Consider the following 27,330-nt stretch of genomic DNA (forward strand, 5'->3'; position numbering starts at 1 on the left):
CCTTTTGTTATAATAAATATCCCCAAAAAAATATATATATAAAAAAAAAAAGATTTTCCTCAGTTTAGGCCGATACTTATTCTACATATTTTCGATTCCTGCTGCAGAAGCTGTTGGCATCTTTCCAAGATCTCAATCTTCTACCACTGTTTGAAATTGTCTCCAGTCATGTGTGGCTACCGGGCCTGTTTGTTTATTGTTGGAACTCTGACAATATACAGGTGAAACTTGAAAAATTTGAATATTGTGCAAAAGTTTATTTATTTCACTAATGCAACTTAAAAGGTGAAACTAATATATGAGATAGACTCATTACATGCAAAGCAATATAGTTCAAGACGTGATTTGTCATAATTGTGATGATTATGGCTTACAGCTCATGAAAACCCCAAATCCACAATCTCAGAAAATTATAATATGGTGAAAAGGTTAAATATTCTAGGCTCATAGTGTCCCACTCTAATCAGGTAATTAAGCCATAACACCTGCAAAGGGTTCCCGACCTTTAAATGGTCTCTCAGTCTGGTTCAGTAGGAATCACAATCATGGGAAAGACTGCTGACCTGACAGTTGTGCAGAAAACCATCATTGACACCCTCCATAAGGAGGGAAAGCCTCAAAAGGTAATTGCAAAGCACATTAATATAAAGTTATGTAGAAGGGAAAAGTGTGGAAGAAAAAGGTGCACAAGCAGCAGGAATGACCGCAGCCTGGAAAGGATTGTCAGGAAAAGGCCATTCAGAAGTGTTGGGGACTTTCACAAGGAGGGGACTGAGGCTGGAGTCAGTTCATCAAGAGCACCACACACAGACGGATCCTGGACATGGGCTTCAAATGTCGTATTCCTCTTGTCAAGCCACTTCTGAACAACAAACATCAGAAGCGTCTTACCTGGGCTAAAGAAAATCAGACCTGGCCTGTTGCTCAGTGGTCCAAAGTCCTCTTTTCTGATGAGAGGAAATTTTGCTTCTCATTTGGAAAGTCCAGTGTGAAGTTTCTACAGTCTGTGTTGATTTGGGGAGCCATGTCATCTGCTGGTGTTGGTCCACTGTGCTTCATTAAGTCCGGATGCAACCGTCTACCAGGAGATTTTGGAGCACTTCATGCTTCCTTCCGCAGACAAGCTCTATGGGGATTCTGACTTCATTTTTCAGCAGGACTTGGCACCTGCCCACATTGCCAAAAGCAATACAAGGACATTTTTCTAAATCAGTTAACATAATAAGAGGCACTAGGCAACTCTCCCCACTCATATTCGCTATAGCCATAGAAACTTTAGCAATTGCTATTCGCCAAAATCCAAACATTTAGGGGGTAACCTGTGGAGATCAGATCCATAAATGTGGTTTGTTTGCAGATGACACTCTTTTATTTATCACATCCCCACTGACTTCACTACCAAACATTTGCCAAGTCCTAAATATTTTTTCTAAGATATCAGGTCTTATACACGACCGTTTTTCATGTCATGGAAAAAAACGTTTTTCTCGACGTGATTCCTTCTGCCCACTTCCTGGCACTGGTCTCACCGACGTCAGCACGTCGAAGTGCGACCAGCGTCACCACGCTGCACCTACAACGTTCCTACTCCCGATTGGACACAGATCGGGAGTGCCCGCCCTACTTCCGCCCTTCGTCTGGCGCGGACCTCGCTGGTGCTAATACGCACGCGTGGGTCAAACGCCATGACGGCGATCAAGTGGGCGGTATTATGGGACGCTCTGGGCTATTTAACAGGTCGCCGAATGTTGCAGCCACACCCTCAGACGAAGTCAGCCAATGACGAAACGCGTCAGGGTGTGGCCAACATCGGACGACCCATAGACTGTTAGCCTGGTGGATCAGGAACAGAGGAGCGCGCCTGAGCGCCAGAACCTGTACAATACATCCAGGAAGGATCAACAGGCACAGTACATTTTCATGCTTATTGTCTATTGCATTGTGGTACGCATATTTTAAAGGGGACCTGTGTTTTTTTTTTACAATAAACTTTTAAAACGGTAATACACTATCCAAAGTTTATTCCTTTATATGTACACAAGCAAGACACACATAAGCTGGAGTGGTGGAGAGTGCAAGACTGGTGGCAGAGGCTGATGTGTATCCAATGCTGTTTTTTATTCCTGGTCTGGTGAGTGCATCCCCATAAGGGGATAGTATCCCCCCACGTGGTGAAACACAACCCCCTGGTGATGAGGAGCACACATTGAGGAAGACACTATTTACTGCTGATGTCCACCTGCACCATTATTCTGATACCTATGTCAACATAGAACTTTCATTCAGAGCTCATACTCTGTTTTTTAGCGCTGCTACAGTACACATTGAACTGCTTGGACTGCATAGTCATTTATACATTTCCTTGGTTTACTGTCATTTGCAATATTTTCTTTATCTAAGCGGCTGCTTATTGTGTATCTAGGTGTCTCTTTTTCCTGTACATCATTTATCTTAATTGCTGACTCCTGTGCGCTGAGCAGTGCTTCATCATTAGGAAGGGCGGATTTAAGCACTTTTTCATACAGTGATTCCTGTCAAGCCTGCCTTGCATACACACAAACGTGAAAAAAAATGCTTGAGCAAAGCGCAGTGACGTACAACACATACAATGGCACTATAAAGGGGAAGTTCCATTCGAATGGCGCCACCCTTTGGGCTGATTGTGCAAATTTCCCTTCTCATAACTTGCTTCTGTGCATGCGTGTTTTTTTCCCCATCGTTAAAGCCTACACACGACCGTTTTTAATGACCAATTTAAAAAATTGCATTTTTCTAGTGATGAAAAATGGTCATGTGAACGCGGCATAAGAGTCAATTATACAAAATCACAAGCCCTTAACGTCTCGCCCCCCCTTCCTTACTGAAGCAGTCATTTAAATTTGAATGGCAGGACTCTTCTATCAGATACCTAGGCATCACACTGACAGCTCGCACGGAGACCCTCTATGATCACAACTACCCGCCACTATATAGGAAATTGGAAAATGATCTTAAAACCTGGTCCAAACACGAATTGTCCTGGCTGGGCAGGATAAACTCAATCAAAATGACTTAAAATCACTTTAGAGCAAGATCCTCAAGTATATTTGGGGTACCACTGGCTACCATATAACCCAGAACATTCTATTTCTTCACAGACGCAGGGGAGGTCTAGGTCTCCCAGATTTACACAAATACTTTATCGCAGCAAGATTAGCACAGCTCTCCTCGATGTTCTCAATGTCTGAACAACCAGATTGGATCAAGATTGAAAATCAGGCAATACCCTGCTTTTGCCTTGATTATCTTTTATGGTGTCCACCCAAGAAACGACCACCTATAATGGCTCCTACCCTTTCTCAATCTTTTGCTCTTTGGGACAGATTTAGGAATCATCTGGCTCTTGTCTCTACAGGAGGCCTGCTAGAACCTCTATTCAGTAACTCAGATTTTCCCCCGAGTCTAGATTTTGAGGCATTCAAATGGTGGACGGATAGGGGACTATACCGTATAGGAAATGTCTTTAATTCTGGGGTTCCTATAACCCTTAACCACTGTATCAAAATATTAAAACTCCCATACTCTGAAAGATTGCGCTTCTGTCAAATTTTACGATTCTTAAATCACCTTTGGAGGTATAAACCATTACCGCTCCAATTTACGAAACATGGTGTGGTCGAGCATTTCAGTGATATACTCGTCCCTCACTCACACTACAGCAAAGACCTCTTATATGAAAGCCTGGGAAACAGACTTCCAATACAACTGGGACCTGGATACCTGGCATAAAGCTTGCTCAAAGTCCTTTAAAGGTATTCTGAACATATATCTAATGGAAGCTAATACCAAGGTTCTAACCAGATGATATCTTACCCCCACTAAATTAGCTGCCATATACCCATCATTAGACCCTTCTTGCTTTAGAGGATGCCAACTTTCAGGATCTATGGCCCATATCTGGTAAGAATGTCCTAGGATTCACCACTTTTGGAGCAAAGTTTTTAATTTGATCCTCCGGGTGATTGATTGTCAGGTTTCCAGGTCTCCATCTGTAGCTCTTCTAAATGCTCATATACCTCAAATAACTAAGACTACGCAAACATTAATCCATTTTATTCTCACAGGAGCCAAGATAACTATAGCTAAGGCGTGGAAGAAATCGAAACCCTTCCTTTCAGATGTCAAATGAAAAATATCCCGAAATTTGAAAAAGAATGGGAACCATGGGCTAGTTATATTGGGATTTCACTTAATCAAGATGTTCCATTGTTCTCTCATTACCCAACAACATTAAGCTAGGCATGTACCCTCTCTCTTTTTCTCTTTCCCTTTCTATTCCCAGTTCTCTGCTTTCCTTTTTATTGTTTATTTTATGATAAGGATTCCTGGAGATGTTTTTAAGGAACATATTTACATATTTTTTATCTAATATTATTGGATAGTTGCGTCATAGATTGAATGAGTTACAATCCTATTTAATTGGTTATATCTTTTGTGAAGAGAGTGGGGGCTACACTGTAAGTCCATGAAATAGACTGGGGATTCCCTCTTCGGGCACAGCATGATCCCTATAGGGGTGCCCCGGAGAGATATGGATCTTCATTATTTTAAAGGACGGTTTAAAAAGGCCTTCTTGACATAGCCTAACCTTACAAATAATTTTCAGAATATTTAATGTTATAATTTATAAGATCCTCTCTTCTTCTTCTTATTTTTTTAGGCTATTGAATTTCATTCCTACATTATCATCCTCCGGGATGTACCATTTATGTAATGTAATGTCTTATGATTTACTTTATGTTTTTTTTTTCTAAATAAAATATTTTGAAAGGAAAAAAAAAACATACTTCCCTTTTAAGTAAGGTGGTTTACCTATCCAGCATTCACATAAATTCAAATATCGATTTTGGTACAGACAGGCTCTTTAAGCTCAATAACAATTGTCCTCTAGGCTTTGCATGTCAACTTTATTTGTCTTCTGTGTTTCAGCTATGTTCAGAATGTAGGATGATCTCACCAAAGGATTTCTGATTGCCAATTACCGTACTTTGTTTGATCCATTAAAATTTTTTCCTATGGGTCAGGATAAAGAGAACATTAATCTCTGTGTTTCGTGTTTGCCTGTTGATGTTTACTCTCGACTTTCTGTTACTATCACCAGCCAGATCCTTCACTGCCTGCATTTACCCTGATTACCGCTGACACTAATTGGAGGTCAGGTTCAGATCTGTGGAGGCGGAGGTCCTACATGCCTAGACCATTATTACCCCCATTATGGGTAAATAAAATTACATTCCATACACAGGTGGGTCTAAGTCTATATCTACTGGGCTGGGATTAGAGACAGGATCAGTCTCATACCGTAGGCTTATATCTATGTATTCTTAAAGGGAAGGTCAAGGCTTTTTAATTTTTTTCTCATACACTTGTAAATGAAATCAGCATAGTGTAAATAATTTGTGTGCAAATATTTTTTTATATCTTGTTTCTATGTAATTTGTAATGATATATGTTACATGATGGCAGTTATATTCATTCATTCCATACGCAGCCTTTGCTTTCTGATCAGTGGCAGCCCATCCATAGGGGCGCAAGAGCGCCGCCCCCCCCCCCCTTCCCGTAACTAGTCACCAAAAAAAAAAATGTAAAGTTCCTTTAAAAAACAAAAAAAAGTCCTTTAAGTGCACTGTTTATAGGCACCAAACAAAGTGCACTTTTGGCAGCGTGACGTCTGTGCAATCACGTGATTGCAGATGAGACACTTCATTGGCTGCTTTTGGGAGTTCATTGTGGCACAAAACAATGTGCTGCAACACTGCCATATTGCAGTCATTGTCTTTGTTGTCGGGTTTTCTCTAGGCACCAAGATAGGACATGGGCGTTGCTTCCCTCGAAGCCGCTGCGTCACTTCCGCCTTCTCTGTGCCAGTGTGAAAAGTGTGAAAAGAAGTGACGCCACGGCTCTGTGGATGGAACGCACGGCCCGCGCGGCGCCTTCTTGCAGAATCGGCTGGGTTGGTAGGTTCAGAGAGTGAACCAAAATGTAAAATAATTAATGAAAGAAAAAAATATATCGTCTTTTACTATTTACAATGATTGCTAAGTTTTCTACATGTGGTCAGTGAGGTTTATTTAGGTTTTTGGATGGACATTTACTAATGGTGAACACAGAGGCAGTGATAAACACACATGACAATTCTTTGAAGCTAAGTCCTGATCTGTGAGGCTGAGCTGCATATACCCTGATCGGTGAGACTGAGCTATATACAGTACTCTGTCCTGTGATGCTGAGCTTTATACTCTGTCCTGTGATTCTGGGGCTGTATACTCTGTCCTGTGATGCTGAGATGTATACTCTTTCCTGTGATTCTGGGGCTGTATACTCTGTCCTGTGATGCTGGGGCTGTATACTCTGTCCTGTGATGCTAAGCTGCATACTCTGTCCTGTGATTCTGGGGCTGTATACTCTGTCCTGTGAAGCTGCGATGTATACTCTGTCCTGTGATGCTGGGGCTGTATACTCTGTCCTGTGATGATGGGGCTGTATACTCTGTCCTGTGATGCTGAACTGTATACTCTGTCCTGTGATTCTGGGGCTGTATACTCTGTCCCGTGATGCTGGGGCTGTATATTCTGTCCAGTGATGCAGAGCTGAATACTCCTGACACTATGGGTGTAAGCAAGTGGAATACAGGGGACGGAGTGGGTGCCCCCCCATCCTAAACCGTAATCAGCCACCACTGTTTTTCTGATTTGTAGCTCTATACAACAGTTGTGGTTTACTGCTCCTTCTCACAATGCAAGTCAATTGTTCTTGCCAATCCAATCTATTAACCTTCTATGAAGAGGTTAGCTGCCATCTAGATAAAGGAAGTGTCACGAAAGGAGATTCCGCAGTCCTGTCAACGTCAGGGGAATTCAGCCCCAGCGCGTGCGCATTGGCGCGCGTTTGCGCGCGCATGCTTGCGTTCGTGTGCGCGGTGCGCGGCGCGGGAGTGCGCGCGCCCGCTGACGGCGTTTGGCGCCAAGGAAACGCTATTTAAACTGGTCAGTCCCTCACCATCTTGCTGACCAGTCTACAGCGTTTACCTGAGAACCTGCATCTGCTACCTATTGTTCACCTGTTTACCTGACCCGGCTTTCCTTGACCTTCCTTGTCTGCAACCTGCCTTTGACCCCGGCTTCATCTGACTACGGCTCCTGCTCAATCCCTGGCTTGTCGCTGCACGCCCGTGTTACCGACCCGGCTTGGACTACCACTATTCTCTGGACTTTCCTTGTTACCTGAACCACTTACCGGTGACCCGACCGGCTTACTTACCTGCCTGATCCCTGTACCTGCAAGTGCCATACCACCATCTCGTCTGCTGCTTAAGTGCCCTGCCTGAACCAGTATACCTACCTGCTACCGTTCCTGGACCACTACTCAGCTTTACCACCAGGCACTTGTGTCCCTCCGGACTCTTGACCCTCTGTCCATTCTACCAGGAGGTCTTGGGTCGGAGGCTTACGAGAGGCCGCTCCCTGCACGTTGGGCTCTATAACCAGGTACGTGACAGGAAGGCCCGTAGATGTGGTGTATATGGATTTTGCAAAAGCATTTCGATACAGTTCCCCATAAACGTTTACTGTAAAAAGTAAGGTCCGTTGGCATGGACCATAGGGTGAGTACATGGATTGAAATCTGGCTACAAGGGCGAGTTCAGAGGGTGGTAATAAATGGGGAATACTCAGAATGGTCAGGAGTGGGAAGTGGGGTCCCCCATGGTTCTGTGCTGGGACCAATCCTGTTTAATTTGTTCAGGATGGGGTAAACAGCTCAATCTCTGTATTTACTAAGCTCTGGAGCAACTGCACTTGCAGAGTACAACTTTGCGTGCCTATTTGCCTTTAGTAAATCCACCCCAATGGGTCTGCCAATTCATTTTACTGCCCTGCAGCCTCATGTATACACACCCTTTGTTCATTACAAAACAAAAAACTATTTTGGATAGTGTACGGGACTAATAACAATTTTGTCTGTTTTTAATTGTTGTCTTTTACCCCTTATCCCATTTTTCACACATAGAGATTGATTTACTAAAAGAGTAGTGCATGTTCACTTTGCAAAGCAAATTGCCATTAGCTTAGTGAATGAAATAATGTTGTGGTGACCTCAATCATCCAATCGTGTGTGAGTATTTTTTTTTTTTTCATTTTCCTTCCATATGATTGGAAATCCTTTTCAAAGAGAATTTTGTCGTAGCTTCACGTCTATTCCTTTAGTACAGTGGTCATCAACCCTGTCCTCAGGGCCCACTAACAGGCCAGGTTTTATGTATTACCTTGGAGATGCAGACTAGAATACTGCAATCACTGAGCAGCAAATGATATCACCTGTGATGTATTTCAGTTATCTTGCAAACCTGGCCTGTTAGTGAGCCCTGAGGACAGGGTTGATGACCACTGCTTTAGTTCATCAACCCTATAATGCTCAATTCACAAAGTTTTATGTCATGGATATGCAATAATGTCTGGCAGCTTTCCTGTCTCTTCATGTGTTCATTAGAGGCCTGACTCTCTTATCTGGCTGCCTTTATCATCTCTCCTCCCTGTATGGCTCCACCGCAGGCCATCCCAGGAACTCTATATTAACCACTGCACTGCTGGTCTGCTGTGCTGATCAACGTTGTGTGTTAGCATTGTGTTCCTGCTTGCCGTGTGCTACGTTATCTCTGTGTACTGATTTTGGCTTGTCTCCGACTACTCCTGTTTGCCTGTGACCCTGACCCTTGGCCTGTCCCTTGATTATCCTCGTCTGCTTGTTCCCCCAACCTCGGCTTATCCCTCACTATCTCTTGTGTCCTGAGTGGCTGCTTCCCCTCTCACCCTACGGAGCGTGACCTAGGGGACTCCGAGGGCCGCGACCTGGATCCAGTTGCAGTGAAGGCCATCCTCATCGCTAGAGGCTCTGGTGAATACCAGCTGGATCTTAGACTCCGCGCCCTGGGGAATCTTGGGCTTAAGCTTCCTGTAGGTTCCCTGTTTGTGCCCCAGTGAACCTCTCCCCCATATCCACTCTGTGGTCCATCTGCAGCAGTCTGCTATAGGGTTCACTACCTTGTGGTGCACCCCTGACTCCAACGGTGTGCACTTGTCATCTGGCCACAGGTGACCTGACATTTTAACACAAGGTTAATGGCTTAATTTTAGCCATGTGGCTATCATTTTCAATGCTGATTGGCTGAACATACACTATGTTACCAAAAGTATTGGGACACCTGCCTTTACTCACACATAAACTTTAATGGCATTCCAGTCTTAGTCCATAGGTTTCAATATTTCGTTGGCCCACCCTTTGCAGCTATAACAGCTTCAACTCTTCTGGAAATGCTGTCTACAAGGTTTAGGAGTGTCTATAGGAATGTTTGACCATTTTTCCAGAAGCGCGTTTGTGAGGTCAGGCACTGATGTGGACAAGAAGGCCTGGCTTGCAGACTCATTCATCCCAAAGGTGTTCTATCGGGTTTAGGTCAGGCCAGTCAAGTTCCTCCATCCTAAACTCACTCATCCATGTTTTTATTGACCTTGCTTTGTGCACTGGTGTGCAGTCATGTTGGAACAGAAAGGGGCCATTCCCAAGCTCTTTCCACAAAGTCGGTAGCATGAAATTGTCCAAAATGTCTTGGTATGCTGACGCCTTAAGAGTTCCCTTCACTGGAACTAAGGGGCCAAGCACAACCCCTGAAAAACAAACCCACACCATAATCCCCCCTCCACCAAATAATTTGGACCAGTACACAAAGCAAGGTCCATAAAGACATGGATGAGCGAGTCTAGAGTGGAGAGCTTGACTGGCCTACACAGAGTCCTGACCTCAACACGATAGAACACACGATAGAACACAGATGAATTAGAGCGGAGACTGCGGGCCAGGCCTTCTCGTTCACATCAGTGCACTGACCTCACAAATGCACTTCTTCATATTATTATGTATTCTACAAACACATTCCCATAGACACACTCCTAAACCTCGTGGACAGCCTTCCCAGAAGAGATGAAGTTGTTATAGCTGCAAAGGGAGGGCCAACTCAATATTGAACCCTACGGACTAAGATTGGGATGCCATTAAAGTTCATGTGCTTGTAAAGGCAGGTGCCCCAATACTTTTGGTAATATAGTGTAGCTGTCACCATTTTGAAAATAAGTATCTTTATCGTATTTAGCTTTGTGAAGTTAGCATATGGGGAGTCGTTGGTATAGGCAGTGAGGAGAAATTAAATATAATTGGATCCCATACAACAATAATCATCTGAAAGCATTTATATCCCTTCTTCACTGTATTAAACAATGCCTTATTGCTGTTTGTATCTCTTTTTGAAAGTTTTATTCTCACTTTCTGTCCACACACCTACATCCAATGACACAGCATAAGAATGCAGGGTATCTTAGTAGGAATGCTTTATCTAGTCTGTCCTCATACACTAGTTTAGTCCATCTGCAGGGTATTAGAATGTTATAAACAAAGAGGAAAAAAAGGAAAAATAAAAACATTTAGAGCCGGTCCACACTACCGCGACTTGGGGGGCGACTTGTGTTGGCCCAAGTCGCGCGACATGACAAATTACATTAAAGTGAATGAGAGCCATCTTAATGCACACTACTGAAGTCGCTCCGACTTCAGAAAAGGTTCTTGTACTACTTCAAGGCGACTTGTATCCTCTGATTTCAATGGAAGTCGCCTCCAAGTCGGATCTCCTGTCTTAACTGAAGCAACTTTACAGGAAAAAAAACTTGTTTTCTCAGGAAAACCCCTCCCTCCTACAGAGCTGATTACTGTTTGATTGGCCACTGGCAAAGTCGCCTGTCCTCCAAGTCGCGCTGAAGTCGCCTCGCAAAGTTGCGCCCAGAGTCGCGTTGCGCCTGTGTGAACCGACTTTTACACAATCTCTGAATAAAAAAAGACAATAAAAAGCAAATTCTGTTTATTTTCCAACAACTTTTCTAGACCTGATATGGTTTCTCAGATAACCGTTCCATAACACCTCTTTCCAATAAATTCAAATTAATGTTCCTCGGAATGTTTCCGTTACCAGTTAGAAAAAAGAGTTGCATTTCTAATGCCCTTGTTGATATATTCTTTCTGTCAGTGTAATTAAAAATGATTTATCCTCCTCAAAACTGTAGCAACTTATGAGACTCACAGACAGCGGAGATGTTAAAGTGAGTCTGTCAGTTTAATAAGCCCATTACCTTTTCAGACCTTCTAGTGAAGACAGCCAGAGCACAGAGACTTATAATATTAAGATAAATGTATTTCTCTATGTACACAGTGCTATCACATTCTGCATTTTCAAATTATGTATTCTACAGTCACCGCCCCCAAGGAGCTTATAAACTTTAATTTTCAACATTGACATCCGTTCCTGCCCCCGAGGAGCTTGTGGTCAATGCTGGATTTTCTCCTAGGCCCTTGAAGACTGGAACTTTTATTTTCAGTGCAGCATCCTTGGCTCTGGTATCTTTCAGCACAGGACTATGAAAATTTAGTACAACCTCTTCTGATTATGATATTCATAAATAAAGGAGGGGGGGGGGGGGTTGTAGAATTACAAAGTCATTTAGGGGTCAGGGTGCTTAGTTTAAATGCTGTGGTTAATATTAGAGTTTTTTTAGGATTCAGTTAATCCAACTTGTTCCCTAATTGCTCCCTCTCTTTTTTTTGTTTTTTCTTATACTTAACCTTTCCAGATGTCTTTTGACTGGTTGAGTGGTGGGTGATTGATCCTTAAAGTGGTTGTAAACCTTTTACAACCACTTTATGCTACAGGTGGGCCTATATTAACCCTCCTAGCAGTATTCCCGAGTCTGACTCGGGGTGAGATTTTTATACCAAAAGCGGTAACCCCGAGTCAGACTCGGGCTTGCCTCGCTGCAGCAGCAGACAAAGTTACTTACCTTGTCCCTGGATCCAGCGATGCCACCGCGCTGTGTGAGCGAGCGGGACCTCGCTCGATTCACACAGTGTCCTCCTGTGCCGCCGATCTCCATTCCCTGCGACGTTACGACGCACGGGAGCGGAGAACGGCGCCAAATTCAAAAAGGTAAACAAACACATTACATACAGTATACTAAGGGAGCTGCGGTGGCCTAACGCGATTGGCACTGCGCTGACAAGCCATTCACCTCTGCAGCTAGGGGTTCGGATCCCGGTCTCGGCTACATGTGAATTGAGTTTGGTGGTCTCAGCCGGTGGGTGTGCTATGCGAGGTAAGCCTGTGCTTAGTACGCCCACCCCCCTCCCACAAAAACCACCACACGCACTCGAAATTGGGTTAACACACACGCACTTTGACCACGCGGTCTCTAAAAGAGAGGTGAAGGACTAACGGGGCTGGTTGAGCGGGCTAATCCTCTCACTCCCTTATAGGGAGTCCCTCTGCCCCGTTGGGCTTCAAAGCGGAGCAGGTAGGGCGGGCTGTGTGGGAGGACCCCCTCACACACCCGCCATTGCCACCCGGGGCATGGAGAAAGGTGGCAGATTGCCTACTCCCAACTCATGCAATCCGGCTCCTCTCTCGAGTACACGCACAAAAAAATACACTTTAAAAAAAAAAATACATACAGTATACTGTAATCTTATAGATTACAGTACTGTATGTAAAAAATACACACCCCCCTTGTCCCTAGTGGTCCGATTACAGGAAGCTGTGTACACTGTCCTGTCACTAGGAAGACTGGGGAAATGCATTTCCCCCTTCTTCCTCACGTGACACGATCGCAAGTATGCCCACGGACACCGAGTCCGCGGGACCTGCGGACGGAGTCACTGAGCTTGCGGCGCGCGTGCGTCCACAATGCCGCTTCTTAAAGGGCCCATGCCATTCTGCCGACCTATATCTGCGTGCGGCGATCGGCATGTGGTTAATGAAGCTGAGAGGGATGCTGATGACATCACGGTCACTCTCTACATCTTAAGGCTCTGTTTACACCTAGGCGTATATACGCCTGAAGCGCGACGCCGCAGCAGCCCCTAAGACGCTGGAGGGATGATTTTACATTGCCCTCTATGGAGATGGTTCACATCTCCACGCCGAACGCCGAACACCGTACGCCTGCCGCCTGAAAACAAGTCCCGGACCTTTTTTTCAGGCGGCTTTCGGCGTTCGGCATAGGAGATGTGGACCTGGGGGTAAGCTGCATTCACAATCGCGGCGTTTTGTCGCCGCAAATCGCGGTACAAAACGCCGCAATTTGTCGCCGCTTTTCGCGGGACAAAACGCCGCGATTAGGTACGCCAAGGTGTGAATGCAGCCTTATATTCTGAGTGCAGCGTGTTGCGGTGACATTCCATCAGAGGGCTTCTGGTTTGAAAAACTCTGAGCGTAAAATGGGGTAAATTAAGGGTCATGTCTTAAGTGTTGAAAGGGTAATAAGAAATATTAGTTTTGGGTGGGGGGATTAAGGGGTTTAGTTAAACGGTTGGTTAAGTGTTTAGACGTGTTTTACTGTAAGATACTTTTTTTCAGTTAAAGAGAGTTATGCCCTGTACACACGATCGGTTCGTCTGATGAAAACGGTCCGATGGACCTTTTTCATCGGACAAACCGATCAAGTGTGGGCCCCATCGTTTTTTTTCCCATCGGTGAAAAAAAATAGAACCTGTTTTAAAATTTTCTGATGGTCAGAAACCGATAGAAAAAAATGATCGTCTGTGGGGAAATCCATCGGTCAAAAATCCACGCATGCTCAGAATCAAGTCGACGCATGCTAGGAAGCATTGAACTTCGTTTTTCTCTGCACGTCATTGTGTTTTACGTCACCGCGTTGGATACGATCGGATTTTTAACTGATGGTGTGTAGGCAAGACTGATGAAAGTCAGCTTCATCGGATATCTGATGAAAAAATCCATCGGTCCGTTTTCATCGGATGAACCGGTCGTGTGTACGTGGCATTAGAAAACAATTCTGAATTGTGCTTCTATTTCATCCATAAAGCCCTACACTGAAAGCTACTAGTATTGGTCTGGGGTTGTCGTTTGTAGGCACAACATCTAGGGCAAGGGTCTCTAAACATTCTAAACAAAGGGCCAGTTAACTGTCTATTAGGATTTTGGGGGGCCAGACTGTGGCCAGTGGGATTAGAAAACACCTTGGCATCATGATCAGTGGAAGTAAACAGTGCCTTCTCATTGGTTTTAATGGTAGGAATAGTGCCCCAGCAGAAGAAATGGTACTCTATTGTTGGTATTTTATGGGGGGGAATGGTGCCCTATCATTGGTGTCTGTGGGAGGAATAGTGCCCCATCATTGGTGTTAGTGGATAAAATGGTGCCTCAAGGGCCGGATATAGGCAAGTAAAGGGCTGTAGCTTGGAGACCACTGATCTAGGGTGTACAATATTGTCAGGGTTTACAAAGGAGGAAAGAATTTAAACATTGTACTTAGGAAAACTGCTATGCAGGGTACTTTCAACTCTAACATCTGCATCTCTTGCCTTGTACACACAACCGTTTTTCACGACGAGAAAACTGCCATTTTTTATATTGGACGCGAAAACGGTTGTGTGTATGCTCCCTAGCAGTTTTCTCGACAAAAAAACTGCCCACAAAAAAAATGAAAGCAGCTTTCTTTTTTCTCGTCGTGTTTCTCGTCAGTTTTTCGCGAAATTGTGTATACTTTTCTGAGGGGGGAAAAAACACGCGTGCTCAGAATCAAGTATGCAGTCCAAAAGCAGCCCAAAGGGTGGCACCATTTAAAAGGAACTTCCCCTTTATACTGTAGTCCCGTCGTACGTGTTGTACGTCACCTCGCTTTAGTCGGACATTTTTTTGCATGAACGTGTGTATGCAAATCAGGCTGGAGAGGAACCACGTCGGGAAAAACTGCTGAGAAAAATGGTTGTGTGCACGAGGCATCTGTGTTAGTGGGGAATGCTGCCTAGGACCAGTGCAGTCCCACAAGTTTGTAATTGGACTATAGGAGGAAACCCACACAAACATTGAGAGAATATACAGTACCAACCCCATGTACAAATGTGTTTCTGGTGGAAATATATTAAGAAACTCACCTCAAAGGGTTATTAAACTTACAGAATCTCTTTTATTCACTTTAAATATAGGTGATAAACTTTCTAGACAGCAGTCAGAATGGTTTAACCCAACAATCATGTGTATGAATGTAAAAGATTCACTTTGGCTACCACCTGTTTGCACCCAGTGATGGAGAATTGCTTGTCCTTTGTAGTGTAATATTTTAGCTGTCCTGTCAAGCTTTCAATGTTGTTATTGTCTGGGTAAAACCCTTCCCGTAAGAGTTCATCTAAAAAGCAATTGGCGATATGGCTTTTCTCCAACAAAGTGAAAGGGACAATTTCAGCAATATCCCACATTCGGTGGTGCTGTTTCAAAGAAGATTGGATAATGCTTTTCAGTTCTTGCCGAACGTTCAAAACATCGCTGGATGAATTTTGCAGGATGAACTTGGTCACCTCATTTCCTCCAATGTTGCTGATTAAGATGTAGACTGCATTGAGATACTCATTGTTTTGGTTTAAGTAAAAGTAACTTTGTAACGTGTCTAAAAGTGGAAGGGGCATATGCTCCATTTCATCAAATATAAAGACAGGAATTTTTTCCTCAATTTCTGCCCGAGTCACCATGTCTGAGATCAAGTCCACTAAACTGTTCTTACAAGCCTCAATATCACTATCTTTCGGGCAGTTGTGCATGACATAGTATTGTATAACAAAATCATTGTCCATGACTGCACGAAAGTGCTTGGCCAATATACGTCCCATGTGGCTCTTACCAACACCACTAGGGCCGTTCATTGACATCACCAATGGCTTATTATGACAATGAGTTGCCAGGTAGTCCTTCAGGTGATCCATTATTCCCTCAATGGCATACTTTTGTCCAAATACTTCCCGATGCATTGTTTTCTCAAGTCCATCTAGTTCATATTTTATCACATTGTCATCCAAGTTCTCAATAGCATTCAAAATTTGGAAGCAAATGATCCCAACTAACAACATTAGGCATCGTTTTGCTTTGCTTTTCTGTTCCACTGGTAAATACCTTTTGGAGTTTCCTGGATAAAGTACCGCTCTGGACTTCTTACGTTTTTTCTTACGCTTAAGACTACTTAAGGTAACCTGCTCCAAGGTTGGAGTGTCAAATTTAAAAAAGTTAGGTGTTTCACAGCTGGAGGGCCTATAGATGGAATGCTCGGTAGACAGCTGCCGACGAAAAAGGCAAGATTTATTATTATCCAAAGGTCTCTTGCCAGACAGATCCAAGGCAAGATGGCTTTTTTTAAATGTTCGAATTTTTCTGCGTATTCGGATTGCGGCACGAATAGGAGTGACCAGTGAGATTTTGTGTTCTGTGGCTGGAGCCTCTGGAATAGGTTCCATATTGTCCATTTTTACAGTTTGTTGAAAATTGTGGAGCTAGATGTCCTACAATAAAAATAGAAACGTTTTATTGGAAAACTGTAAAGTAATTGGATTTCCACATTTATGGGTTGAATTGATTCTCAATCCGCACAATATCTTACAAGTTTCTGATATACAATAGGTTGAGCATTCCTCTCACTTATCCATTTTTTCCAATCTAGGTTAAAGGGGTTGTAAAGGTAAAAAATGTTTTCCCTAAATAGTTTCCTTTACCTTAGTGCAGTCCTCCTTCACTTACCTCATCCTTCCATTTTGCTTTTAAATGTCCTTATTTCTTCTGAGAAATCCTCACTTCCTGTTCTTCTGTCTGTAACTACACACCGTAATGCAAGGCTTTCTCCCTGGTGTGGAGAAAGCCTCCCGAGGGGGGAGGGGGCGAGCAGGAGTGTCAGGACACCCACTAACACACAGCTTTTTTCTCTATCTGCAAAGTAGAGAGTGTCCTGGCTTGCCTGCTTGCCCCCTCCCCCCTCAAGAGGCTTTCTCCACACCAGGGAGAAAGCCTCACATTACGGTGTGTAGTTACAGACAGAAGAACAGGAAGTGAGGATTTCTCAGAAGAAATCAGGACATTTAAAAGCAAAATCGAAGGATGAGGTAAGTGAAGGAGGACTGCACTAAGGTAAAGGAAGCTATTTAGGGAAAAATAAATTACCTTTACAACCCCTTTAAAGCTAAAGTTTAGTCATTTTGGGGGGATACAGCATTAAATTCAATAATTACATGTAATAGGTTGTATCCATGTCTGCTTCTTGTAAAAATCCACTCTTCATGCTGCCTTCATAGATGTGGGATACTGCCCTGAGCACTTCCAGAGCTGCTTGGGTTAACAGCAGCCACAGTCTGCAGGACATTGGAAACACACCATTGCACATACATTGGAAACACATTGCACATAGCTAATATGAAGGGCTGGATTAACAAAGGGGCTATTGGAGCTGCAGCTTCAGGCCCCTTACCTTAAGATAGGCCCATTTGCCCAAAAAAAAAAGAAGTTTGTGCATCATAGAGACCTCAAATGCCGAAGACCTACCCAGCCACTGGTCAAAATCTGCGACTCCTAGGACCTATGGTTCTGGATATACGAGGCTCCTTGCACAGCCTGTCAGAAGCTACATACAGAGCGGCCAGTTTAAATACAAGCTGGCACACTCTGTTTGTAGCAGACTGAGAGGATGAGCTCACAGTGCCTCTCCTCACTTCTTATCAGAGGCACTGAGCTCAATGGACAGCTTGGAGCCTTGTACCAATGGTAAAGAACCATTAGCCCCAGCTGTCCAATAAAAATGTGTCATAGATAAGGGCATGTGTCGAAAAGACACATGTTCCCTTCCAGCTCAGCCCTCTTAATTAGGAGGAAAAAACATGGGTTTATAGGCATAAGGTTTACCCACAATCTCATGTTTTTCTCACACTGTTGAGAGGAAGAATGAGAATCTTCTGCTGCTGAAAAGGCACTGCTTTAATCAAGCTAAATCATATATTTATATGCTATATTGTATAACATAATAATTTATTATTTATCTATTAACTGTGAAATTACTGGTTTGAAGTTATAACTTCAAACTTCAGTAATTTGTCCGTTAAGCCACATGCTTGAGTAAAGTTTTTAAAAATATATATATTTTTTGGAAAGAAACCGTTTCATAAATAATAATAAAAAAAGATTTTTGTATACTATGAAAGATGATGTTACACCGAGTACATAAATACCTAACGTGTCACGCTTTAAATTTGCGCACACTTGGAATGGCGCCAAACTTTGTTACTTAAAAATATCCATAGGCGGTGCTTTAATTTGTTTTACAGTTTACATGTTTAGTGTTAGAAAGGAGGTCTAGTGCTAGAATTATTGCTCTCACTCTAACGTTCGAGGCGTATATAACCTCACCGCACGTCCCTGACCCAAATCTTAAAAATAGAATTTGACAGGGCTGTACGAATGCCGTAGGTGTGATGCTTTACTTCACAGCTGCAACTTTTTTTTGTAATTTCTTTAGCTGCAGCATCTTTAACTCAGCCTGCAGAGTTTGACAGGCAGCACCGCCTGTCAAATGCGCCTACTGATTTCAATGGGCTCACTCTGCAACTGCAAGCCAAACTCGCCTGCAGTAGCAGCATAGTCCAATAATGTAAAACTACCATTCAGCAATGTAAAAAAAAAAAAAAACAAGGAGGCGGCAGTAGCACCTCATGAACGTCTGTCAGCTGCTGCCACTACCACTCGTTTAAAAGTAATCCACCACAGATCACTTTTCAGAGTGCGGTAATCATTACCGCAAATGTGAAAGAAACTTGAAACACATCATCCATTTCACACTCACCACCAACCAGGTCACTCAACAGCCACTTCCCATATTAGCCACCTCCATTCAACTTATGTCACAGGTCATCTGCAGGTGACAGACCCTACTCCAAAAGATATCACTCCCAGTTTCTCCCCCCATCGATATCCCTCCATGACCACCTCACATCCCCCCACTGACAGACCTCTCTCCCCAGCCTGTGCCCACACACCCTCTCACCTGCTGACCTGTGGATGGGGAATCAATCCAAAGAATACAATGATCAGTGTTGCTAAATATAGCTGGCAGCACTGATTGTTTTGGGAAAAACTTGATAGGCTGGATTTACTCAAGTCGATTAATAGATTGACTTGTGTACAATCAGCTAGCCTATACATAAATCGACTATGGCTGGTCCCTGCCTAATTGGCTTAATTTTAATCCATGTATGGTCCGCTTAACCACTATGCAGTCCCTATATATCCTTCCACAAACCTTTACATTACTTCTTCCCAGATTCCTTCATCCTCCTCACCTGTACATAGTGCCCACTGTCATACCCTCCACACTTCTCTCCTATACTTAGTGTCTACTGTCATACCCTCCACACTTCTCTCCAATACATAGTACCCACTGTCATACCCCCCACACTCCTCTCCTATATATAGTGCCCACTATCATACCCTCCACACTTCTCTCCTATACATAGTGCCCACTGTCATACCCTCCACACTTCTCTCACATACATAGTGCCCACTGTCATACCCTCCACACTTCTCTCCTATACATAGTGCCCCCTGTCATACCCCCCACAATCCTCTCCTGTACATACTGCCCACTGTCATACACTTCTCTCCTGTACATAGTGCCCATTGTCATGTCACCCACTTTACTGTCCTGTACATACTGCCCACTGTCATACCCTCCACACTCCTCTCCTATATATAGTGCCCACTGTCATACCCTCCACACTTCTCTCCTGTACGTACTGCTCACTTTCATACCCTCCACACTCCTCTCCTGTACTTACTACCCACTGTCATACACTTCTCTCCTGTACATAGTGCCCGCTGTCATACCCCCCAATCCTCTCCTGTATATACTGCCCACTGTCACATACTTCTCTCCTGTACATAGTGCTCACTGTCATACCCTCCACATTCCTCTCCTGTGCATACTGCTCAGTGTCATACCCTCCACGCTCCTCTCCTGTACATACTGCTCACTGTCATATATTTCTCTTCTGAACATAGTGCCCTCTGTCATACCCTCCACATTCCTCTCCTGTACATAGTGCCCACTGTCATACCCTCCACACTCCTCTCCTGTGGATGATCCCTGATGTAGCATGGATGAGCCATGGATGAGCATGAATGAGCCATGGATAGGGATGCATGAGCCATGGATGAACCATGGGTGAGCCATGGATGGAGCATGAATGAGCCATGGATGGGGATGCATGAGCCATGGATGGACCATGGGTGAGCCATGGATGGAGCATGGATGAGCCATGGATGGATAAATGAGCCATGGATGAGCATGGATGAGTCATGGATGAGCCATAGATGGAGCATGGATGAGCCATGGATGGAGCATGAATGTGGATGAATGAGCCAGGGATGGGCACAGATCAGCGCTGTGGGAACTTCAGATCCAGCCCACAGTGCTGCTGCACCCGGCTCTCCCACTCTCCTCACACGCTGTACCGATCAGCGTGAGGAGAGGGGAGGAGTCGAACCGGACATACTCCGGTTTCTTTAAGTGATCATGTGGTAAAAGGCTGCTTTCACTGGCCCTTTACCCCAATCCGTGACACGACGGGTCTGGGAGACCCGACGGTCACGGACATTCCCGATTCTGGGAGGCCGTCATATGACGGCTGGCCAGAGTTATCCGACCATGCTGTAGCTGTCATTCGGCTATGGCCTGGTCGACAACTGGTTAAGAAACATATAAAGTCTCCCCTGACATAATAATATAGTAAACTTGGTGTTGAAATATTCGCTTTAAGGTCATCACAGAGGACAGGGGGGCAGGGCCGGCCCTAGCCCAAGGCAACATGTGCACTTGCCTTACGGCGCCGGCAGTGGACAGGGCAGAAAATTGAGTGGGTGTGCGGGGGGTGCGGCCGTGCAGGCACTGCTAACACCGCCCGCTGCCCCACACTGATCAGCGCCTCACTCTGTGGAGCGTATTGAAGCCGCCGGCGCCTCCTCCACTCTGTTTACATCCAGTGAGGAGGAGGAGCCCGAGGGACACATACTGCTGTGTGTATATCCGCGGCCACGCTGTTCTGAGGTCTGTACGTGTACTGTACTATTTTAAGTAGATGGACATGTGCGGGGGGGGGGGGCTGTCTATGCTGATGGAGGGCGTGTATACTGCGGGGGTCTCTGTACTAAGGAGGGATTCTGTACAGCGGAGCAACAGACGGACCAGACCAGCAGGCAGTGCGGCATCATCCTGAAGGCGACAGCGACCTGTTGAGAGACTTGGGAGCCACCCAGTGCACAGATTTGGAAGTTGGAACCGAGCGAGGAGGCGTTTTCGGTTCACCCTCTCATGGTAACAAACCCCAGACACATCGGACTTGTACCGGGAATCGGGATTGGGAGCTGGCTGAAGTGGGAGCGGTATGTAATATAACAAAGACAAAGTGCACATGGTATGCTGCATTGTATTGTATTCTTTTGTATTGTATTGTGTTGTGTATTGTATTGTGCATTGTATAATACAGCAGCACAATGCTGAACACCAGCAGCTATAGAGGGACAACAAATCCCAGCAATAATACATTATACAGGCTGGTTAATATATTATTGCTGGGATTTGTAGTTCCTCTATAACTGGTCAGTGGTAATCTGCATTGCGCAGTATAATCATTATACAGTGCAATGGAGAATACCACCAGCTATAGAGGACTACAAATCAAAGCAATAGTACATTATATACAACGCAATGCAGAATACCAGCAGCTATAGAGGACTACAAATCCCAGCAATAGTACATTTAGGGAACAACTGTTGATAAAATGCACTTTACAAAACCACAAATAGTTTGTTTGCTTTCTCTGTAAAAGATAAATAAGTTCAACGATCACTTTAAGCATCATAACCATTAAAGCTTAATGAAGCACAGATAAAATGTATGGTGTGTGTGTGCGTACGTGCATGCCGGGGGGGGGCAAATGCACAAAATGCGTCAAAATGCACCTTCGCCTGAGTTGGCAAAAATCCTTAAATCCTTGCACCGGCCCTGCAAGGGGGCACTCTTTACGTCTGTTTTCCCCATAACTCTGATACTCCCATATTTTATTTGGCCATTTTCCCAGGAGCTGATCGTATATAAAATCAAGCAAAAGACAGTTATCTCACTAAACATGCATTGCAAACAATATCTACATTTTTCAGAAACAGGAAGGAATGCTTTGCCACACGTCCACATTCAAGACAAGAGGAGCCAATACCGCAACTGACAAGCTTTATCTCACAATAAGAGAAACACAAGTTAATATTATCCTCTAACAGCTTTAACGTCCATGTGTATGTGACAACATCACTTCCTATTTTAAGTTCCTGAAGAGGACAGCAAGAGCTTCAGAGCAGAGACAGGCTGCGGAGTTACATAACTGGAGCTGAATAAACATCCCACCTTCATATTGTACTTTGCAACCTTTTGTTCTCAAAGAGAACCATACAGGAAAAAGATTAACCACTTAAGGGCCGGAAGAATTTGCCCCCTTAATGACCAGAGCACTTTTTACAATTTGGCACTGTGCTGCTTTAACTGGTAATTGTGCGGATAGAGCTTTCTTTTGGTGGTATTTGATAACCTCTGGGATTTTTATTTTTTGCAATATAAACAAAAAAACGACTGAAAATTTGGAAAAAAAATCGAATAAAATGTTCTACTTTTTGTTATAAAACCAAAAATCAAATAAACTCAATTTTAGTCATACATTTGTATATATATATACATGCGTATATTTATTGGTTTGTGCAAAAGTTATAGCGTCTACAAACTATGGTACATTTACTGGAATTTACGCAGCTTTTAGAAAATGACTGTCTATCTAATTTTTTGAGGTGCTAAAATGGCAGGGCAGTACAAGCCCCTCCTCCAAAGGACCCCATTTTGGAAAGTAGACACCCCAAGGAATTTGCTGAGAGGCATGTTGAGCCCATTGAATATTAAACTTTTTTGTCACAGTGACACAAAGTTGTCACTGAAATGATATATTGCTCACACATGCCATGGGTATATGTGGAATTACACCCCCAAAATACATTCTGCTGTTTCTCCGAGTACGTGGATACCACATGTGTGAGACTTTTTGGGAGCCCGAAAACCAATCACCACCTTCAGGCTTTCTAAGGGCGTAAAGTGGTGATTTCACAGTTTTAGAGGACCTAAAGTTATCAGATAGCACCCCCCCCCCACAAATGACCCCAATTTGGAAAGTAGACACCCCAATCTATTTGCTGAGAGGCATGTAATATTTTATGTTTTTCCACAAGCCCATTTTGACACTTTTGTTTTGAGGAAAAAAAAATTTACTAGCAAATACTTTGAACCCTATATATTTTTTTAAAGCAAAGGCCCTACAGATTAAAATGGTGGATGTTGCAATTTATTTTTTCACACAGTATTTGCGCATTGATTTTTCAAACTCAATTTTTTGGGAATAAAAAACTTTAAATTTTAATGCACTGAAACACACTTGTAACAGGAGGTCCGTGGGACCCAGAAACTCTTACACAGATTGAGCCAGGAAATAAGGGACATATGTTGGATTGTTTTAACAAGAATGTCTGCAAGACCTATTTACAGGTTGTTCATTCAGAACCCAACAGGTCAACAGAAGAGTGGCTCATTCAATGTGGGAACACAGACTGTTAAGGGGGTAATTAAGTCTGCTACTGTCATGTAAACTAACCTTAGTCTGGCTTCTAAAGACCTTTCCATTGTGTGATGCTAATTAACACTGTATTGTGTGAATTCCTATTGATGATAAATGTGTATTGAACAGCAGGTGAGAGGAGCCGTAGTCATGATGTCTGTCTGACTTGTCAGCTGTAGCTAATTAGCTCATGTGGATTGTGTCAGACCTGGCACCAGAAAGTCTACCCAAGATGTGTATTGGAGGCTCGTTATTGTATGATGTTGTGGTATGATGTATGTGGGTGGAGTGTGTCATTGTCCCTTTGATTACTGCAGCATGCTTTTTGGTGTATATAAGAAGCCTGAGTTTCCCATTAAAATCTATTTGTTTGAACCAGAGAACAGAGCTGTGTGTGTCTCGTTTCTGGGGAATCCTATGGGTCGTGTTCGCTGGATTGTGGAGTGTCGATAAGCTGTCGTGGGTTGGTGGAATGGAATATCGTAAACGGCGTTAACCCCTGACCGTTACAACACTATATTGCCCAAATGTTTGGTAAAATATAAAAAGATGATCTTATGCCAAGTACATAGATACAACTACATAGATAGTACATAGATACAACTGCAGTGGCGACAAACTACATGCATTTTTAAAAACCATTACAAGTTACCACTATGGAATTACAGAGGAGGTCTACTGCTAGAATTACTGCCCGCGGTCTGACGTCCGTGGTGATACCTCACATGCATGGTGCAATTGCTGTTTAGATACAACACGAGACCAACGCTTGCGTTCACCTTTGCGTGCGAGCACGGGACAGGGTGCTTTATTTATTTAACTATTTATTTTGCCTTTTTATTTTATTTTTACACTGTTCCTTTCATTTTTTTTTTATCATTTTTATTGTTATCACAGGGATGTAAATATCCTCTATGATAGCAATAGGCGGTGACAGGTACTCTTTTTTGAAAAAAAAAATGGGGGCCAATTAGATTCTAGATCTCTGATTGGAGCTGTTCTGGTCTCCGATCAGCTCTATGGTCAGCTGGTGGAACCACCGGCTGCATTCTCGGGTTCCCTGATGGAACAGGAGAGCCTGAGAAAACCATGGCAGACGGCGGGGGGTAAACATTCTATCCCACTGATTGTAAAAGCAGTCTAGCAGCTAATTAGCTGCTAGGATTGCTTTTACATGAAAGCCGACCACTTGCTGAAAAGAACGATACCAGGATAATACCTAAACCTGCAGGCATCATTCTGGTATAACCACTCAAAGTCCAGCAACATACCAGTACGTCACTGGTCCTTGTTGAGCATATATTGTAATGTTCTTTTTTTTCATGCAGCCCGTAGATAAAAAAAGAGAACCTAACAGATTCCTCCATTCATATTGATCAATCGGTGGTATGCCCACCATTGGAGTACCAACCTGCATCTCACTTCTAATGATGGGCATACATGCATCATTTTTTTTAACTGCGGTGGTGAAATCACCTCCTACAGAGCTGGAGTCGCTGATTTACGTATAGTGAGAGCAAACCCTGTTCCTGTCAAAATAAATAAATCAGTTCTGCAGCTGAATGGCAAACAATGGTAACAATAAAAAAAACAATCAAATAACAATAAAAAAAAACTCAATAAAACAACTTTTTTTTACTGCAATCTGTGCCAAAAAAAGAGTTAAAAATATATGCCGAAGCATGGGGGCAATCTGCCCCTAATGTTAGCGGCAAATCACCCTTCCACCCCTGCCTCCATGCTTCGGCATATATGCTCTTTTTTTTAACTGTGGTGGTAAAATCACCTCCTACAGCACTGGAGTCGCTCGCTGATTTACCCCTGTTGCTGTCAAAATAAATAAATCCATGCTGCAGCTGAATGGAGTACCTGAAAAGCAAAGAATGGTAACATTAAAACAACTCAATAAAACAACTTTTTGTATTGCATCTGTGGTGGTGAATTCACTTCCTACAGTGCTGGAGTCACGGCTTTACATATAGTTTATTCTGACAGCAAACCCTGTTGCTGTCCGAATAAATAAACCTTTGCTGCAGCTGAATGGCGTACCTGCAAAGCATATAATGGTTAACAACAAAACAAAGTAACATTACAGTATAACAGTAGGACATACCATACCTGCAAAGCAAATACAAAAAAACACAGTAACAATAAAACATTACAGTTAAGCATAACATACAGGAACAATAGCTAGAAAACAATAGAGAGAGAAGAAAAATAAAACGATATGGGGTGAAATACTGCAGCTGCTGACTTTTAAAATAAGGGCACTTACCTGTCCAGCGCGCCTGCGATGTCAGCACCCAGCACTGCTCGGATCTCGGATGCTATCTTTGGTAAGGGAATTAGGCTGGTTCCCTACTGCGCAAGATTGAGTCGCGCTGCGCGATCTGAATGGTCTCTGCTGTTTTCTGGGACCTGTGTGTTTCCCAGAAGACAGGAGGGGGCGCCGGACGTGGCGTACATACCCGCAGATAATGCAGCTATCTATGCCCGGAAGTGGATGCAAATACCTGTCTGAGGCCCCGTACACACGATAGGATTGATCCGCGGATACGGTCCTCCGGACCGTATCCGTGGATAAATCCTCTGGCAGATTTGGATCCGTTGGCATGTACTCACCATCGGATCCAAATCTGCGCGGAATTCAACCGCGGTGACGTGTCGCGCCGTCGCCGCGATGATGATGCGGCGACGTGCGCGACGCTTTCATATAAGGAGATCCACGCATGCGTTGAATCATTACGACGCATGCGAGGGACGGGTTCGGACGGATCGATCCGGTGAGTCTGTACAGACCACCGGATCGATCCGCTGGAGCCGATTCCAGCGGATAGATTTGTTAGCATGCTAACAAATTTTTATCTGCTGGAAATCGGAAATATCCGCGGATAAATATCCGCTGGAACGTACACACCAGGGGATCTATCCGCTGAAACCGATCCGCTGAGATTTTTCAGCGGATGGATCCTCTCGTGTGTACGGGGCCTTAGACAGGTATCTGCTCCCCCCTAAAAGGTGCCAAATGTGACATCGGAAGGGGGGAGGAATCCGGACAGCGGAGGTTCAATGTTTGTGTTGACCCCCGCTTTAAATTATTCTGAGTCTGCATGCTCTAGAAGTACAGCCCCCTTCCCCCTTAAGGGAAAACTCCACTTTCACTAGATAAGTATGTAAAAGACATGTAATAGCCACACATTATTTTGTAATTCAAACATATTGTGAAGTAAGAATAAATAGCACTTTACAACATCGGGGAAGACAGTACAATCACAATACAATTCAATACAGGACAAATCCGAGGGCCCTGCTCATTAGAGCTTACAATCTAGAAGGGAGGGTCAAGTGGAACAAAGGGTATTTTCCTGTGAGGGATGATCAGATGGACAAGATGAAAATACAGTTGTTAGGTGTGGGTAGGATAGGCTTCTCTGAAGAGAAGGGTTTTCAGGGATCGTCAAAAAGCTAATAGAGTAGGAGATAAACGGACAGATTGGGGTAATGAGTTCCATAGACTTGGAGAGGCTCTGGAAAAGTCTTGGAAGCGAGCGTGGGAGGAGGTGATGAGAGAGCTAGAGAGTAGGAGGTCTTGCGAAGAACGAAGAGAACGATTAGGTTGGTATTTTGAGACTAGGTCAGTGATGTAGGGGCAGGGAATATATTGTATATATTGTATATAATATATATTGTAGAACAATCAAGGAGAGAAAGTAGACGCTTCAGAAAATG

General features: G+C 43.8%; 1 protein-coding gene across 4 annotated transcripts in view; it reads right to left on the reverse strand.

Moving 5' to 3' along the window:
- Nucleotides 1–15,036: 15,036 nt before the first annotated feature.
- Nucleotides 15,037–27,330, reverse strand: part of LOC120914098 (torsin-4A-A-like) — a 59,624-nt gene continuing 47,330 nt past the window's right edge. For all 4 annotated transcript variants that reach the window (XM_040324577.1, XM_040324580.1, XM_040324579.1 and 1 more), the window contains one exon: nt 15,037–16,419. In XM_040324577.1, the coding sequence (XP_040180511.1) occupies nt 15,124–16,383 (1,260 nt within the window). In that variant the 5' untranslated portion in view covers nt 16,384–16,419 and the 3' untranslated portion in view covers nt 15,037–15,123. The remainder of the gene's footprint in view (nt 16,420–27,330) is intronic.

Source organism: Rana temporaria, chromosome 9 (genome assembly GCF_905171775.1).
Source record: "Rana temporaria chromosome 9, aRanTem1.1, whole genome shotgun sequence".
Taxonomy (NCBI): Eukaryota; Metazoa; Chordata; class Amphibia; order Anura; family Ranidae; genus Rana; species Rana temporaria.